This window comes from Anneissia japonica, unplaced genomic scaffold (assembly GCF_011630105.1).
Source record: "Anneissia japonica isolate Jap-2015-1 unplaced genomic scaffold, ASM1163010v1 scaffold2652_len1590060_cov184, whole genome shotgun sequence".
In the NCBI taxonomy this organism is placed as follows: domain Eukaryota; kingdom Metazoa; phylum Echinodermata; class Crinoidea; order Comatulida; family Comatulidae; genus Anneissia; species Anneissia japonica.
This window is the reverse complement of record NW_022699919.1, coordinates 686193-706108: the sequence shown is the minus strand read 5'-3', so window position 1 is coordinate 706108 and position 19916 is coordinate 686193. Positions and strand designations below refer to the sequence as shown.

Sequence of the window (19916 nt, the reverse complement as noted above, 5' to 3'; positions counted from 1 at the left end):
CCATATACATTTTTTAAAGCACATTTTTTTTCATACAACTGAAATAAAAGGAACTTTTCGTTCATGAGCTATGCTTCATAAGCCTATTATTATTACAACATGTTCCTTAAAATGCTGTTACAAAAACAAATCATATATTGAATCAATTGATTTAGAAAATGTATTTATATCATTACGTACTGTGACATGTCCATTAGCTTGTTGATCTGGGATTCCATTCCTCGCGTTCCCTGGAAGAGCCAATAAAATATATTTACTGTATCTAGATGGGATACACAATGTGTGCGATTTTGTACATCGACATTTTTAGATTCATTATTAAACAGGGCTAAGCCAAGGAAAAAGTGCAATTTTGTTGTCATGATTATCTCAAGCCGACTTTTTGTTTAGTAGCTTGAAGGTGTCCACATATAATTAAAGGTGGGCACCGAAGTAATAATGATGCAAAATTACCGCAGTTTCGTAATACTTTTTGCCCACTAAAATTATCCACATGTGCTTAAATATTTAGGTTTACATTTTGCAACTTAGAACAATGACTACTTCATCTTTATTGTCACGTAAATATACTAATTTCACAAAAGAACAGCTTTATGCCAATAGTGTTCAGTGTTAGTGTCAATGTTAGTATTTCAAAAGGGGTCAGAAATGTTGTTTGCCTAACTGATGTGTTCTCGTCCTAACAGTGATTCTTTTTACAGACGGTCTGGCGTAACGAAGGGCAAGTTACCCTGTGACATTCTGAAACTGGGGGACCTGTTTGGGTCCCGGTGAACAATTCCATCCTGGGATTAGATGTGCTCGTTTTTTAATCATTTTGCATTGTTATTCTAAATGTTTTTAACGACGAATAAATGATATAAGTGGAGAATCCAGGTATTTGAAATAAAGGAGCCAGGAAGGGACTTTCACAGTTGGAGAGTCTACCACCTCAGTAGAGGGGATAAGGACCAAATTGAGAGGGTAGGCCTACTGGGTAGTGCGGGGAGGGAGCGATTTCTTTTTCCTGAACGTTTGAGGCAGTGGCGATTGGTGGCGCTAAGATTCAAAATATCACATTCCTGATTCGGCAATGAATCATGAATATTTATTAGTAGTTTCTTATTCTCAACAGATCGGTTTTGATACATGCGAATATATTAGGCCCCCAAAAAACGTTGTGTTGCCCTCCGCGACCGACCGAAATTTTTCAAACAATCAGGTCGGCATTTTTTTTTAATTTTTTTTTTTATAATTTTGTTTAAAGGTCTTCCTTTCATTTAAGTACAAAATTCGAGAAATACCACTTCCGAAATTAACATTTAGAACATAAAATCTAAAACAGACATGTATTTTTACCAAAATCGGGCCATAGATGCAGGCGTAAAATCGGTAAAATAGAAGGCATAATTTTGAGACAACCAAGCGAGGCGACGAAGATGTATGAACGCAACATCGGATCTCTAGCGCTGAGCTGTCAAGCCACGATTAGATCTAGGCCTAGCCTATTCTTTACTACTGTACAACTAGTGGTTTCTTGAATAGAAAATCGTATTCATTACCTTACGGTATAATAAATAAAAACAAGCTTAGGTCTATCCATCGCTTTAAAGCCGGTACATAGCTAGATTTAGGCTCCGTTACGGGTTTAGGCCAAAACCATGAACGAATTTTTATTTCTCGAAGTTTATTTCGATTGTATTACATATAGAAAGCGCTTGTTTGGCCATTTTTTCATAGCCATGGTATGGTTTTGCTCGACCTGTCCGTGCGTGATCGTGTGGATCGGATGCACAAATTATTTTACGTTTCGAAATCAAATAAATATTTCTTTAAACAGATTTATTTTTGATAAATTTATTTCAATATACACTTGGTTAGTATTTATTCCGTCATTACTTTGAATATGTTTGTTTGGCAAACTTGGCATCGTTCTATTGTGGTGCCTAGGCTTAGGATCTTCATAATAGGGACTGCAGTGGTGCTTTTTAATAATAATTTGAAAGGCATTTCTGGAAAGGGGCTTCTTTCGAACCCCTCGAACTCCCCTGCTACGAGTTTGGCATGAGTGACAATACATTCCTAACCTACAGTATTTTGTTAATATTAGCCTAATTATCATTCATTTTAGATTTATTTTATGTTCTTTTATGAGAAAAAAGGGGGTTGAAGTCTGCGGATGTTTAACCTTATACTCGCCTTTTAAGGTACTACAGTACGGCTTGTCGGTGTTGCACGCATGTTGTCCACCACACCACTAGTACTAAGGTACTCGCTCAGGCTTTGGATATCGCATAAACCCTCTAACTCAGTTGGGGCGTTCTATTTAGTCTATATAGCGCCGCCAATCGTCACTGCCTCAAACGTCCAGGAAAAAATATTCTCGGGCGGGCAGAGGAAAGTAATGGTTTGTGTGCAGACGGTTGACTCATTCTACCACGAACACCATTCCCTGAAATATCACATTTTCTGTCTACCTTACAGACACACGTGACTAGTTCAATATAACGCTTTTTTTTTCAGGAACTCAATTCTTTTGTCAAAATTATTTTGTTAATAATTTCCGCCAATTTTTTGCGAATTAATTTGAAGCTTAAGACTAACCTTTGCTCTCCACATTAGCCACAGTTTGAAGACGTCAAGATGGCGGCCACATTGTATAGCCTTATCACCCGTGTCGTATTCCAAGTCGTAGTGTTTGTCTTGTTGAAATAGATAGTTCGCCTTCATTGAATTTGTTTCCATCAACATACCCTACATTGTTGATTTCAATTTCAAATTATTCAATAAAACTCCAGAAGGAAAGCACAGAAAAATTGTAAACAATGACTAATTATGTAAAACATTTAAAGAATACAGTAGTAACAAATCATGAGAATACAGTACTTAAAAACACTAAACTACTACCAAACAAAGGCGAAAAACCACTCTTAAACAGCAGTTATATACGCTTAGGCCTATATCAATTCCAAGGATTTGCCAAACCACAAACTTATTCGCTTTCTAAGTGGCACTCCTTTCACATGGCCAACATACGCACAAAATTCTCTACATAGTGCATTAAGAGGCAGACAGTGGAGTATTTTGGCAGGGAACAGTGGTCGTGAATTCATGTTATCTTGACAGGAATTGAACCCAAGACCCTGGAAAGGCAAGCTATTCAACTTCATCATTGTGACAAGTGCGTATCGTCAACGTGTAATTATTTCCCATTACTAAATTATTGATTAAAATTTATAGCTGATCACTAAATATAAGTGGTGAACTTTAACAACAAAATCTTAGTAAGATATATTTCATGTTTTGAGCTAATAAATTTAGACAATAAATTCAATATTTTAATTACTTATATTTGTATATTAAAACTGCTTAAACAAGATAATATTTTTGACAATCAACAGACGCATAAATAATTTCGTTTATAAATTCTTTGATTGAAATCATAAATTGACTGTTAATCACAGTTTTTGACATTTTTTTGACAATTTAAGTCATTTCAGTTTTGTTTTTTCCCGAGATTTTTTCAAAATTTGTTTTTCTTCAAATTAGTACACTTGCGCCAAGTCTCGTTTTAAAATGTGCAGCGCCACCAGCGAGGATTAGAAGTTAGTAACTTATTTTATTCCTTTGAATGACAAAAAAAAAATCAATTTCCTGATAATATTAAGCGTTTACCAGATTACAGTGGGCCTAGATTAATTTAAAAATAACTGAAAACAAATTTTCCTAATGCATACTGTACTCAGATGCTGTACTTACATCCTCTTTGAGAAGAATCGCAGAGCATTGCAACGTAACACCCATGATTTTGTGGGGATTCCATGTCACTGAATCAGCTCTAAAAGAAATAATAACAATGATAAAATTATTATAATTGTGTTTGTGATAACTTTCACATTATTTATATGGTAATAGGTAAATGTACTATCATATATATTATACAGCAGTCCGCTAAACACAGCATCTTACCGCTTCTTACAAAATGTTTCTAAGGTCAGTCAAAACAACCTTAACGTAGAGTAGTAAACTTGATGTGTGCTCGTCTATTGAACAACATTTTGACTGGTATTGTAAGTTAGTTTTTAAGTCTGATTGTCGCATTTGAATTTTTCATCAAGCTGACAGACTTGTTTTGCACCCGGCATTTTTCAAAAAGAGGAGAATTATCCAGATTAACAGGACATTAACGATGATAGGCCAAGTTCTAACTTTGGTGTCCTACAGGCTACTAAACAGAATATATCGAGACTTGAAAAGGTACAGAGACGAGGCATAAAACTCTGTCCATCAAAAATTCGATCTTTGGAGAAGAGAAGATCGGCGAACGAAATGGTTGAGACTTTCAAATATACAAGCAATAGATACAAATCTTCCGCAGACACTTTCTTCCCGACAGGGTCTTCTAGGCCACTCTAAAAAAATCCACAAATGAAATATATGGACCGTTGGTAAACAATTATTCGGTAATCGATTAGCCACAAGTTGGAACAACCTGCCGGAAGATGTTCTGTCTGCATCTAGCGTGGAATCCTTCAAAAAGAAGTTGAGAGTCTTACCTCGGAATCAAGGACTAATTTTACCAATTCAGCAATGAACCAACTGAAGTTTATATTGTTAACAATGAAAGAGGGCGCACTACACTAATGCCCATACGATCTCTGTATCTTGCAATTACAGGCCCTAGCTATTAAATGCAAAAAGAATTATGAATATGGCTTATGAAAACTGAATGAAATACTCATTTCTTATCGAACTTGCCTTTCTATTCCATCCAGCAGATGCCGATGTCGACGAGAGAGTAACACACCGCCTCCCCAAGCAGCCTTAATTAATATGAAGATTAAAATTAAAGCATTGAAGTAAAAAAGTATTGAATAATTTTGTCATGCCCGCTTAAGTAATATGTAATTATCTTTTATTAAAATATCAAAATCAATATCTAATTTTTTTATTTTAAGAAAATATACATTAAAATAGCACCAAATACTCGATAAAATTTATCAATCAATCAATTCCGTTGACAGACAATGTTCATATCAAATTACAAAACAATAGAGATTCAAATATATTTAAATATATTTGTTACATATATGTAACTGCTACAAATTAAAAAATAGATATAAGCAGTTTACATCATCAACTAAGCATATTTCTGTCAATCAGACTATATAGAAGTACCAGGGGAAGGGCCACCACAAATTCATACGTATTTTACTTACATCTACGTGCAGCCAGATTTTGTACTTTTCGCATATATCAGCAATTGATTGGATAGGATCAAATGCACCCCTTACAGTTGTACCTCCAGTTGCGTTGACCATGAATGGAACATCACCCTACAATTGAAAAAAAAACAAATTTCTGGAAAATTTCTAGTGGATAAAATACTGTTATTAAACAGGCCTACTACTAACATATGTGTGTGTGTGTCCGTAGCTAGATTGAAAAGGAACGTCCACAGAACGTATCAGCAACGTTTGCAATAACGTTAATTGTTAATATTTATGGTTTTACAAGAAAACCAAACTGCAATGTTATAATGTAAAATTATTAGCTGGGGTGTTTTTGAAAATGGATTACCACTTATTTGTATTGAAGGTCCAGGACATGTAAGACAGCCAAGTAATACTCACTGATCGGTATTCATTGTTCCGTGCAAAATCTATATTAATTTTTTTTTTTGTAATACTGTACTCACGCGAGCTGCTGCCTGTTGAATCTTGTCTTCTAAGTCAGATATTATCATTTTACCTCTGAAAAGGGATAGAAATTTGCGTAATATAATTATTACAGTACTATACAAATCAGAGATTGAGTAAACATTGATGATGGTGGTGTGGAGTAGGATGATAATGAATGTGGTGATGATGATGAGGATGATGATGATAATGATGATGATGATGATGATGATGATGATGATGATGATGACGACGACGACGACGACGATAGTGATAATGATGAAGATGATGATGATGAAGATGAAGATGATGATGATGATGATGATGAGGATGATGATGATAATGATGATGATGATGATGCTGATGACGACGACGACGACGACGATAGTGATAATGATGAAGATGATGATGATGATGATGAAGATGAAGATGATAATGATGATGATGATGATGATGATGAGGATGATGATGATAATGATGATGATGATGATGATGATGACGACGACGACGACGATAGTGATAATGATGAAGATGATGAAGATGAAGATGATGATGATGATGATGATGGTGATGATGATGATGATGATGATGATGGTGGTGGTGGTGATTGCGGGATGATGATAATGATGATGGTGATGAAGACAATGACGATGATGACAATGATGATGATGATGATGTTAACGATTATGATCATGATGAAAAATGACGATAATGTCGTTAATGATATACTGTATGTAGAAGATGATAATAATTAAGTTGATCATAGGAATGAATTAAGGAATTAAGTTGATAATGCAAATTATGGTGATTATGATGATTACAGTGTTAGCGGATACATCATTCATTATTGTTCATTGTAGAACCATGGTCACCATGCAATATGATATGCGGTAGCTTCCATAGTAATCAAAACAGCACAGATTTTAAAATACGGTGAAAAGAAGTCGTCACTTCCAAATGAGCACTTATTAAGCTTATTAATGAATACCTTTCATCTGTATTCACCGTTACAACATTATCTGCACCAATCCCGCAAATTACGGCAGCCTTCATAAATGAGAAGTGACTCTGAAAACGAATTTTATTAAAATAATGGACAATTGTGAAGAAAAAATAAAGCACGGAGTTAGTAAGTCAATGATCTATAAAAATGTATCATCATCATCATCATCATCATTGTCATCGTCATCGTCATCATCAATGTCATCATCAAAATTATCAACAAGAATTAATTTGTTTATAGCAATAACGCTATCGTGCATATGAAAATTTGTTGAATAACTTTACTTTACTTACGTCTTCTGAAGTAAAAATAACAAGCTGTGGCATCCCTTTCAATCCCATTCGTTTGCACTGTGGCAACCGGTGTTGTCGAGCCACAAGTACGGCATACAAGTTAGAGATAGCGCCCCCTGGAAATAAACGTAACGCAGTTTATTTAGTATATAACCACACTTCATAATCATCATTAAGATAATATTGACAAATGAATAATGAACGCGAAGATAAGCTTATCCTTAAATTGGTATCAAAAGAATTCTCAGTTTACACATAATTCCAGTCTCAAAGAAAAGATTGGCTCAGATATTCTGATAGTGGTCACGTATTCAGTCTAGACATGAACAATTATTAATAAATCATATAAGTAATTTTCAATTTCTTTATAATGTTTTTAAACGGAAGGCATTTAGTTTTTCTGGAAAAAAATATTGGGTGTCATGTACTTCATTCCCAGACCACATTCAATATTTTCAAAGGAATATTAATATCGAAACCGAATAAAAAAAGATTTTCTTGATATTCAAATAGTAATAATCAATAAATTAATCAATCAATCATACATTTTTCAGAATTTGAATTGACTATAAATAATAAATAAGTGAAAATAAAAACTACTTTACATAGGGGACTGAAGCTCCTAATACATGAAAGGTAAAGTTCAGTTGGCACAGTAGTGTTACAAGGTACATTTTGAAATTGTTATTTAGCTTATTATGTACCAAAATGAAGCAGATTATTTTGTTTCAGTGAAGTATAGGACTTTTCATCAATACTAACCTGGACAAAATATCCCTTCTCCGTCCTTGTAGCCGATGATTTCCCGCATCTTTTTTAATGTAGCCTTTTCAATCAAGGTGAAAACGGGGGCGATTTCGTACGTGAACCTTAAAACAAACCGAATATTATTCTTCATTAATTTTAGAATGAGTGTATCGTTCTTCCATATCCATCCCTTTCTTTCGTAGCTTATCTGCTTTTTACGAGAATCGTCGATCATATCCAATTTATTTCAATATTTATTTTACCAGTTGTGAACAAACATAGAACATGTCTACATAGGACGGTGAAATGAGGTTAAAGGGACGACATAGAAACTCTCATGAGTCCGTTACCGTGGCCTTCTTCAAAATAATTAAGAATGAAATTAACAGAAAGTGAGCAATATACACTAAGTTCAAACTTCTTCGTATAAATTCGTGCATTTGCTATCAAGTATGTTGAATCAATCGTTGCTGAGTAGCCCTTTAAGCCAGTAAATACAACATAAATAATGACTAAGTTGGACGCACTTTTTTGACTAACAATACTATTAATTCGACAAACTTTCTCTTCAGTAGTAGTAGAAGTGGCAGTGGCAGTGGTAGTGGTAGTGGTAGTGGTAGTGGTAGTGGTAGTGGTAGCAGTAGCAGTAGCAGCAGCAGCAGTAGCAGTAGCAGCAGTAGTAGTAGAAACGTTAGTAGAAGTGGTAGAGTGGAAGTGGCAACGGCATTGGTAACAGTACGTTAAAGTCACGAAAAAATAACGAAATAAATGATAAGAACTAAACATACATGTTAGTGTTAACAGCTGCAGTTAGCCATTCGCCAGCCGTTGAGATAATGTCACAGCCTTGAGATAGCTGGTTGAAAAATCGTGGATGACCTGTAACAATGTAAAGTAATAATACCAATAATATCAACACATTATTAATATAACTTTAAAATAAACAATATTGTGTTATATTTAATTTAATAATTTAATTTGGTGTTCAATGTGTTCCGTATGTGTTTGATCCAATGACCGGGGTAGTAATGTGAAGCGCTTAGAGGATTTGTTAAGGCATTAAGCGCTATATAAGGACGACATATTATTATTATTATTATTATTATTATTATTATTATTGTTGTTATTATTATTATTATTATTATTATTATTATTATTATTAGTCCTACTTTCGTTTTTCTATTTCAGTTGGCAAAATATCCTGAGTTCGTCGTTCTGTGATTGGCTACAACACAGCTCGTAATCTCATGTATAATAAGCCAATTCGTAGTTTGAACCGAGCATGCTCGTATCAAGGTCAATCGACATAAAATAAGTTCTCGTAATCTCGAAAGCACCGATGAGGGCAGTATAATAGATGTAGTAGAATATATTGGCCCTAACGGCCGCCCATGCAAAAAGATTTATTAATCAATCAGCTAAAAAACATACGCATATTGCAGCTAAAAAACATACGCACAACATAGCTTTAAGTCGATTGACCTTGGATACGGGCATGCGCATTTCAAACCGCGAATTGGCTTATTACAGTTCCTTGACAATTCCACACGCGAATTTTTGGGATGAATAAGCGGGAACTACAATTTTAATATTTATTTCAGACAAAAATTAATCAATTAGGTACGGTAAGGTTATTCTTTTCTTCTATTTTTTTTTCTAAATAATGGATTCATTTCTGGTGTATTTTAATTAACAAATATCTTATGTTGAAGTAACGTCCCTACTCTGTGATGCTTTCAGTAGGTTGGTTTGGTGGGATATGTGATTCATTTGTCCTTACTAGAGTGTCGTCTCTGCCCCATATGGATGTGGTACCGTGTACCTAAACTATGCCCCGTGAGGTGCCATTGTGCAAAATGCTGAATGTTGAGTTTTGTATGATGTTGTCTTGAGTGTTGTTTCTGTGGATATCGGCCCAAGATGCTCGAAGCATTAATAATATAAAAGAGATTGAATTGAATTGAATTATGCTCGCTCTCTAAGCGATTTGCTAATAGGTGTCTAATTATAATGTCCAAAATAGACTAAAGGTAGCACTAGGTGTAATCATAATTGCGATCATTACAATCATTCATCACGTGATCTATTCACAGAAGACCATGTCTACAAATTATCCTCTTATTGGATAAATACGTAACAACAAAGACAAGATGTATTCGATACATTTAACCACTTGAATTAAAATAACACACGATTGTGAAAACATTTTGTTAAGTGTTATTAGATTGACATCGATTGAATTGCATCTTAATCGATTCTTAGTCGTCTGCTTCAGAGCGACATATCTGTGTTACCTTGTTTGGATAACACGTTTAATTAACAGCTCCAAACTCAACTAATATACATCTCTACCATAAACATTTCCCTCAAGCATTGTATGTATTTCTGTGTCGGTGTCTTTAATGAATGCCAGTCAATTCGAGCAAATGCCAGTTCGCGCAAGGTAATTCAACGGATGCATTTAGTGCGAACTCTAACAAAAGCGAATTTATCGTCGCCCTTTCTTGCATTTGTTTGTTTTAAATGCAAAAAAAATGCTCTGTGCACTAAAGTTCTGAAATGTTTTGGTACTTTTTGATAATTATTCCATGTCTGAATTACAGTCTTGGCAAATCCTAATACCAGATAGCCGCTAGCAAGCACTTTTGTATTTTAAAATTATAGAATTTCGCACGTTTCAGGTGAATTCACGGTTTTTGTCTCCAGTTGGGGTTTTGTATTTAAAAAGCAAATTATATTTGTAATGGAATTATAATAGTTTTTTAACTGTATTTGTAGATTTACGATTTAGGCCTATATTTGTAAATGGGAGATGTAAGTTATTTTTACGTATCTACGTGTCAGAAGGCGCAAAAATCATTTGTGTAATAGTGTGACACAGGGGCAGATCCAGTAGGGAGAACAGGGAGACACGGGTCCCCCCCCCCCACAATTTTGCCACTAAATTTAAAAATGTCAATGCATATTAATGTTATGTGCTACTCACTTATCTATTCTGAAACTGTTGTGGCCTATCCCAACGTTTAAAAAATTATGGATCCGCCAGCCCCTGTGACAAGACTATCAACAGCACATTAATAGACATCATACCAATTTTCTCCTCCCCTATTGACCATTCGTCTACATTTAAAATCCACTTTTTTTAAACTTAGCTTGTGGAAAGAATAACAATGACTAAACATTATTTTTATGAACGTAGATGTTTAATTGTAAATTGTTAACCTTAAAAAAATTAAATACAACTTTTTCTATACATTTTTTGTACATAAATCGCACAGGCTGTTGTTCGCACTAGTGGATCTTTTTCCCGATCGAATAAATACCGCTCGAATCCGCTCGAAGTGGCATTCGCTCAAAGTGCCATCCGCTCGAATTGACTGGTACTCCGTACGAATTGTGCATCTGTTCCCTGATGATTTTCGAGTATCGAGCAGAATCTGCTCAAGATTTTTCTGCCTTGGCTGGTAGAAGAGTGCTACGAAACAACTTGTTTTCTAGCTGGCCCATCTATTTTTCCTGGTCACATTTTTACTAAACACAAGTATAAGATTGTGTTTATTTGTGCGGATATGGTGGCTCTTTGTAGCAAATAAAATGAATTGACTTGAATTAATATGCAACACTAATGAAAGAAACATTTCTAACCTGTTACCACACAGTACGACAAAGTGTTCTTAATATCGAGCAAGATCTGATCAAGATTTTCTGCCTTGTCTGGTAGATCAAGGTGTAACTTTTCTTTGAGTTCTGATGGCTGCATAAAGTTAATGACTTTGTTTTTTCTGTTGAAAGATCCTTGAATGTACTCAACCAATTGCTCAGTCACTTCCTTCAGGAATTTGCCGGTCAGCTCGCCAGACTCTTTGGCTGGTAACAAATCTATCAAGAAAAATCATTAAACATCACCACAGTCAATATGAAATTAGGAAAACAATACATAAAACATATTTGAATTTTACCTCCAAACCAAAACTTCTGAAAAAAAAAACAACTTGCATGAAAGGAATGTAATCAGCTTTACCAAAACATAAAGTATATGATAGAAAATTAGCTTTCAAACAGCATTGTAAAGTGTACATTTTTATAGAAAGCCCTTCTTACGCACTCTCTTAACAAGCGCGGATCCAGAGTTCATCCTGACTATCGCACAGGTGGGGTTCCAGGGACGGATTCAAAGCTTCGTGTTTTTTTAATTATATATGTTTTTATTTATTTGAATAAAACCAAACAATCAATACTAACCGCCTTACAATGGTGACAAATAGAGGGTGGGGTCGTAAGCGAAGAGAGCGTTATTAATGTGGTTGTTCTGTCAAATGGAAATCAAATGTAGGATGAATATACCCAACATCTTTTTTGAAATTTTGGTATAGCAAACTAATATCATCGCACTCGAAATTTCAAACTCTAAATAAAAGGTACCGGTATGCAACGCCGCTGTCTCTTATACACATCTAGATGTGTATAAGAGACAGTACTACATCTGATGTCTGCCAAAACGCCCACCCTAAAACCATGGCACGTTTAAAAATTTAAAGATATTATTTTTTGTACACTTTATAACCGGTTGGAGCTTTTTATTCGGGCAAATAATGTCGGTATCAAAAGAATATATTAATAAAAAACCAGCAGATCCGGCTTCGTGAGAACTGCTATTTACTAAAAAGTACAAATTAAGAAAAAAAAACAAACAATCAATACTAATTTTTAGAAGAATTACTAGGTTTCCAGAAGTATCAATCTGATCGCTACAATAGCTTTCCCAGTTCATTTTGAGATCTCAGAAATATATTTAAATATCTTTTGTTTTTAGTGTAAAATGCTCTTGTGCACATTGACAATCTTTTATGAGAGCTGAGGGCAATTAAAGATATTTTATACGTTATCTTGATATTCTTCGAAGGTTGGTAAGAGTCTGTGTGCAACCTCTAGTAGAACTACTTATGTTGTTATTGTATTAATATAATAAATTAATAAACTCGTATTATAAATTGTATTGGAGAAGTAGCTTGGTGATTAAGAGGCTTGCCTTCCAATCTCATGGTCCTGGGTTCAAATCCTGTGACACTACAGGAGTTTTTCTCACGGCTAAAAACACCCTAAGTCCTTAAGCCTCGTAATGATTCTTACATTTTATATATTTAAGAAGGCACCATCGAATATCAGCTGACCTTCTAGGAAACGCTGGAAGGATTACCCTCTATAAATATGTTTTGTTTTTTAATTAAAATATAAAAAGAAATCTCAGGTCTACGTTTCATTTTGTGATGTTTTAAAGTTTTTAAGTAAATTAAACTTTTTATTTTATATTCAATTGAAATCAGTATTTTTTAAATATTTTTTATTTCTGTATACTTTACAAACCTATACTCTAATATTGTACAAGAATTCAGTATTTTACGTTAAAATAATACATATTTAACTGTAAAACTGAAATTTGTAAGAGCTTATAATAATTTCTGTTTTTCAATGGACAATACAATTTATTCACTATTCGATCTTTATTCAATAAAATAAGTAATTAGCTTTTTATTCAGAGTGAAATTCATTAGAATATGTCTACTCTCAATTAACTATCACAAACCAAAGCGAGGTTTTAAACTTGACAGTTTAAAAAAATCATCTTGTTAATTGCTTGGGAAGATTCTGTCTAACTTCACACATTACGCTAATAAATGCTGTTCATCGAAACGAAAAGAACAATTGTTGCAGTACATTGAATCTAGCTCATACGATGTAAATGTGTACACGAACAGATAAATTAACATCGATAGAAAATGAAATATGAAATAACGTGGGGATAGTAACCGTAGGCACAAATCGCTACACTGTCACTACACTTGTTGTCCCTGGCGCAATCGGGAAGTCTTCACGGTTCACCGGTTCTATTTTCTCTATGGTTCAACCGACCAATCAGCGTCGCCGATAGCTGTCGGCTACAGTGTGTAGCGATTTTTATGGAAAAAATTAAGCACTAGGTTTAAGTTTCTTTATGGGGCTTAGAAAGTGGAGTTATTTATAGTCTTTCGAAAAAAATGGTATTCCTAATAGCTCTGCTAAATTTGACATACAATTGCAGGGTCCTGATGCCTGATTTGAGACCCATGGTAGAAGATCATTATTAAATCATCCAGATAAACACAGCTAAATTTTGGTTATTTAGGGTTATTTTGCAATACGTTTATCCCCAATAACTTTACAGGGGTAATAAAAAGTCGTTGTACCAAGAGACAGCGCTCGTAAATATATTTTGCTAGTCCTACATTTGTACTATGTACTTATTATCCGGAAAACGTTTGCTATTTTTCAAAAAAATATGTCAAGAATTAAAGCGTACGTTTTTGTATTGTCATCAATTTGATAAAGCGACTCACCTAAGTGACTAACGACTGTTGAACTGATGACACGTTGTATCACCCACTTATGTAACAATCAACCACTAATGTAACATTAACCACTGTTGTAACAAACATCAACCACTGTTGTAACATTAACCACTATTGTAACAAAAATCAACCACTGTTGTAATAATTCATTAGCCATTATTGTAACAACGATTTAACCACTGTTGTAACAAAATTCATTAACCACTATTGTAACAACAATTTAACTACTAATGTAACAACGTACAATATATAGTAGTCTCTAAGCCAAAATCTTATCTACATTGTCATATTAAAAAACACATTTCACATTTATGATGCTTGTGGCATTTTTAAATTGGACAGGGATAATCCCTGTGACATTGTAAATATTAGTAATTTTTTTTAAAGTTAAAGGTCAAAGGTCATGAAATGAAAATCTTTTTCAAAATGATCGGCATTTTTAAAATGTTATGATTTTTTATATAGATGTTAAAGGTCAGATTTTAAAAATGGTCCAGATATATAACGATTGCTTGGCAGAGATTATCTTTGGCCCGTGAGACTAACAAAAAAAATATTTTGGCCCTTCAAACAAATTAATTAAGAACCAGAGCCCAGAACAATCAACCCGGGACTTTGCAATATAACATTGTTTCTATAGTAACTTCAGATATTACAAAATAGAAAATTATAACTAGAGTGTACATAAAATTATTTACCAATATGTTTCACATTGAATTGATAATTGTGTAGCCATGTCTATGTAAATAATGACGTCATAGACAAGGAGAAGCTGATCTTGGAAACTATTAAATCTCTGTCCACATTATAAAGTTTTCTGTGAAAGGTACCTGTGCTTTACCCATAATATGGCTGTGATATGGGCCTAAAGTTGCATTCACACCGAATCCGAATTTTCTGATCGGAACGACTACCGCACCAATCAGAAAATGCAATCAGTGTGTAAGAATAAGGACGCTGGCGTTCAGCGCATCGCACTGTTCGAATTTCGGTTCGGAACCGATGTGAATGCAGCTTAATACTATCATGTCCATTGGGGCAACTATACTAACATTGGATAGTGTGAACAGAGCTTAGCTGACAGGTGATGCCGATTTTATCTAGAAGCGTAACGTAGATATATACACTTAAACTGCTGAACTATACATGCCAACCTTCGTCCGTCAACGTAAGGCCTTAGGCGTTGCTGACTTGAATAAGTCAAGAGACGAATGGAAAGGTCGCGAAGAGGTCGTTATACTTTCAACCTCGCACATACTGTACATTGAAATAAAATCTACCCATATCACATTAATACAATTCCGTCGAGAAGAAACGATAGTACATATTTTAAGAAATTATTTTCCTGTGCATCAACCTTACACTTTGGTGTTTTTTTGTTTTTTTGTTTTTTTTTATTAATTTTATTTTTAAGGAAGTTAATACATGATTTACTGCTGTTGAACACAGGGATGATGGTTCCTTAAATTATTTATAAGAAGGACGTAAAAAAATTAACATACTATCATGCAGAATTCACAAACACTGACAATAAAAGTATAGTTTCAAATTTATACAAAGCAATAATAATAGTCTACGTAGTACTTTTATTGTCATTGCTGTGAATTTTGCATTAAGCCCTGTACACACTATCAAATTTTATTTGACAAAATAACTGTTGTATGACATATATAGTCATGATGTGCCCATATAGTCATGATGTGCCTATATATGGCCATGATGTGATGTCATCATGACCATATTTAGGCATGTCACATGTTTTTGTCAAATTCACAACAATATAATATAATTTTAGCAAGCAATAACAATTTAATGTCAGCTAATCGGTTAACTACGGAGGTAAACAAAATACCTCCTGAAGAGTAGCAATCAATATTGCCTAATAACATTTAATAAAAGTAGTTGATTATTACATGAGAGGAAAAATAAGAAAATAACGAAAAATGGTGGAAACAAGGTTTGAACTTGGAAAGAATAAAACTATGAAGTTAGAGAATGATAATTAGTAGAATTATTTATTATTCTTTGCCATGTATTAACAATATGTTGAAAGATCATGATATGATATATTGATGAATGAATAAAAGTGGTGGTGCACTACAAAAGAGGAAAAATATTGATTATAATGGCCAATAAGTTTTTTAATTGTAAATAATAAGAACGACAAATATGTATTCATTTATTTTTTTTAGCTGTGCTATATCATTTTATCTATTGTATCATTTAGTGTGTGTGTGGTTTTTAATATTTTGTCTCAAAGTTTAATTCGTATTTTAATAGATGCTGGTAATCTTGTAAATAGGCTTTCAATGTTACATATGTTAATACAATCTCATAATGTATAGTTTTTAGCTTGTTTTTTTGAGATAGGCTATTTATTGTGGATATTGGGCTTAGAATTTACCCACATCATGTTAAGCTCTCGCCCTATAGTGTCCATCTGGTCATATCTTTATGATTTCATACTGAGTATATGATAAATAAAAGTAATAAATTAAATAAGAATGATCATACATCAACAGCTGACACTTTTGAAAGTGGCACATAGAACACATTTTAGTATAGTGTTAATCAAGAATAGTGCTTATTTGCAGATCGGTCTTTATATCTTGAGAGTTACTCATTGAATCGTTCCAATTTACAACTGTAAGCCTAACTGTTCTCTGAGCGCAGTTATTTTAATAGGAGTTTGAGACACGTAATTTCAGATTCAGGGAGTAAAGCCAGACCTTGTAACGCCAAGACGCGTTGTGACAAATGTATGACCAGTTGTTGCACCAGTGGTTATCATATATCATGTTCAGATTAGCTTTTCGACCTTGTCATTATCCGATGCCCGGAGATGTTTAAAATTACTAATTATTTATTTAATTTAAAATTTATTCTAACATGAGCCTATAAGTAAAATATACATGATGATATTGGAAGTTGTTTTGTGTGAATGTTATATTATTTGATATTATTTATATATAGGGTAACATATTTTGATCTGAACTTCAAGTCAGCAAAAGTCATTCAAAATATCTCATCATTATAAAGAAAATCTCTGATGCTCTTCAAACTAATTCTCATCGTAAGGCTTAAGGAATGGAAGTACATTATACTGCCATTTTTGGGGACTGAACCCAATCCTTCGATGCGTATACCAATTAAATAATTTTATTCATTAAAAATAAATTATATTTCAAGGCCATCCTTCTCACACATGAAGATATATACCATCAAAATATTGCTTATAACTGCAGGTAGTTTCATCTACAGATCATGCAATCGATGAAGATCAGTCCCTGGTTAATTTAAGGTACTGAGTGTAATGAAAATGAACTTAAAGCAAAGCGTCGTTGAATGAGTGATAGTTTGAAGAATGTATTTGTATACAATCAGCACAGGCCTACAATGTTAAGGCTAATTACCTTTCACGATGTAGTAGATTTTTCGCCCGTCGGTCGCACGACGCAATGTGTGTCTGTGCATTATCATCTGATAGTATACCAAAGTTTGCTGGTAAATTTACAAACAATATTTCGAACATGGGCTGATTAATTGATTCATGTTTTCATGTTATGTTATAATATGATTTCTTAGGCCTGAATGCATAGCCTACTTTCCGCATTTCAAAAGACAGTTGAGACACTGCTGTAAATTGAACTCTGAAATATACATCGGGTTTTTCATTTAACCTACCCAGCTAACAATTTTACGTTATAAAAACGCTACAGCAAGGACAAAACGTTATTACGTCGCCTGCAAACGTTGTGGTTATATTTGTCAGACACGTTTTTATTTAATTGTAAAATTGTCTTATAATTCGTACCGTGTGTATGTGCTACAAAAAAACATTTTTTACACCCAGTCTGTAACGTTCAGTCACAGTCACAGTTCAGTCACAACGTAGAATTGTTAGATGGGTCTTAAGTATTGAAATTTCTTTCGTAAACAGGGAATGGAAATTTATATAGGCCTATTAATAAAATAGGCTTAAAAATTAAATAAAAAGAACAATAACAAACAATAAAACAAAAGTTATAGGATGCTTCAGAATTTTAAAGGAATTTCCTACCTCTTGCATACAGTTCGAAATAATCAGGTTGGATTTCATCTTGTTCAGAGTTCGTTCGATGAATGACAGTAGAATCATCAACCGACATAGACCGACGAAGTCGTTCATTGTCTCGCTCTCTCGATTCTTTTTTCGAGCCGTTTATTCCAAGCGATGAGACTCGCTCTGGTAATCCCGCCATTCGGTTGGAGTCTGAAATTACGTCTGCACTCATCAGCCGACGTCGAGACATTGTAAATAACTTCACTTTATAAGCTGATGGTACTTCTAGTAACGTTATTTCTACGACCATAAAAAAGATCACACCAATAGAGAATATGAATTTAGAAGTTCAGGTAAAATGATTCCGGCAACTTCACGCGGCAGACGATTCTGGAGAAGTGAGTCGCTGACTACGTCAGTGAGAAGTAAATAACAAGTTTATTCCTTTGAGTAATTGCAATTACACGCCTGTGCTCATCCGGGTGTAAAGCATATTTCTTACTATACACCAGATCTTCGATCCAACCTCATGTTCGTGAAATTGTAGACCGCAGATGGGAGTCAAAACTCGAGGAAACTAATTCTCAGGAAAGGGTTTTGATATCTGCGTATTTACATCACTTATTTTGTAATCGAAGTGAATATTGACAGCGATGTTGCAAAAAATTAATCAAGCTCCTTTTCTTGTAATTACTTACGTTGTTGCCGGTCATCGACGCCGCATTACCATCTCCAGCAAATGCATGCAGCCCTCGTAACGTCATCAAAATCGAATCTTATTCTAAATTTACATTAAAAATAAACATTATATCAAATATATAAAAATTGGAAATTCGTCTTTATTGGTATCAAACATTGCCTAAGATTAAATAACAAATAAATATTCTTAATTAAAAAGAAATCACTGTAACATTGATATTCAATAATATTAACTAAAACAAGGTGATTACAAAATAACAAAAGAATATTAGGAGAGAGACCCCCCCCCCCCCCACACCCCTCAATTTACACATGGCTGAACGATTTTAAAGACCTAGATGCAACTGGTTTTCACAACAGCATTTGGTACCGAACAGACGGTTTGGTTCAACAAACACGTAAATGCGTGAAATAAGGTTTGCTAATTATATTCTTCACCATGTGGATAATGATTTTGCAATTTTATTGATATCAATAGTTGGCTAATTGTTATTATATTATGTTACAAATATTTCAATAGAATATGCAGGTTGTTATTTAGTAAGGGAAAAATCAACAAAACCAACACTACCCTGAGCCGATTGCATTATTGCTACTACTACTACTACTACTATTATTATTATTATTATTATTATTATTATTATTATTATTATTATTATTATTATTATTATTATTATTATATTATTATTATTATTATTATTATTATTAATATTATTATTATTATTCGTAATCATTATCATTATTATTATTATGATCATCATCATTATTATCACCATCATTATCATCGTTATCAACATTATCATCGTTATCATCATTATCATCATTAACATTATTATCATTAGTATTATTTTATTATTATCAAGAAATACCAAAAAAGATTTTTCATGACTGCATTATTATAATTTAAAAATGTATTTATTCATTTGACCAGACACGATATACATTGTTATTTTTTTTTAATGTTTCAGATTTTAAAATAATTCATTTTTTTTATAAATAAAGAAAAAATAAAATCATTCAGAACAGCCATCGAAAGGAACTAGATTTTTTTTTTCTAAAAAAGCATTTTTTAATGAAATTTTCTATTTT

The 19916-nt window shown here is 33.6% G+C and overlaps 1 protein-coding gene across 1 annotated transcript in view; it reads right to left on the bottom strand.

The window, feature by feature from the left end:
- The window catches only part of LOC117103230 (glutamate decarboxylase 1-like), a 24770-nt gene extending 6236 nt beyond the window's left edge, over positions 1-18534 (bottom strand). The window contains exons 1-12 of the mRNA XM_033243793.1: positions 18147-18534; positions 11346-11579; positions 8489-8579; positions 7716-7822; positions 6954-7069; positions 6646-6725; positions 5678-5732; positions 5199-5315; positions 4738-4802; positions 3739-3817; positions 2584-2733; positions 181-230 (exon numbers count right to left, since the gene is read on the bottom strand). Of these exons, the coding sequence (XP_033099684.1) occupies positions 181-230; positions 2584-2733; positions 3739-3817; positions 4738-4802; positions 5199-5315; positions 5678-5732; positions 6646-6725; positions 6954-7069; positions 7716-7822; positions 8489-8579; positions 11346-11579; positions 18147-18438 (1436 nt within the window). The 5' untranslated portion in view covers positions 18439-18534. The remainder of the gene's footprint in view (positions 1-180; positions 231-2583; positions 2734-3738; positions 3818-4737; positions 4803-5198; positions 5316-5677; positions 5733-6645; positions 6726-6953; positions 7070-7715; positions 7823-8488; positions 8580-11345; positions 11580-18146) is intronic.
- Between the last annotated feature and the right edge of the window lie 1382 nt (positions 18535-19916).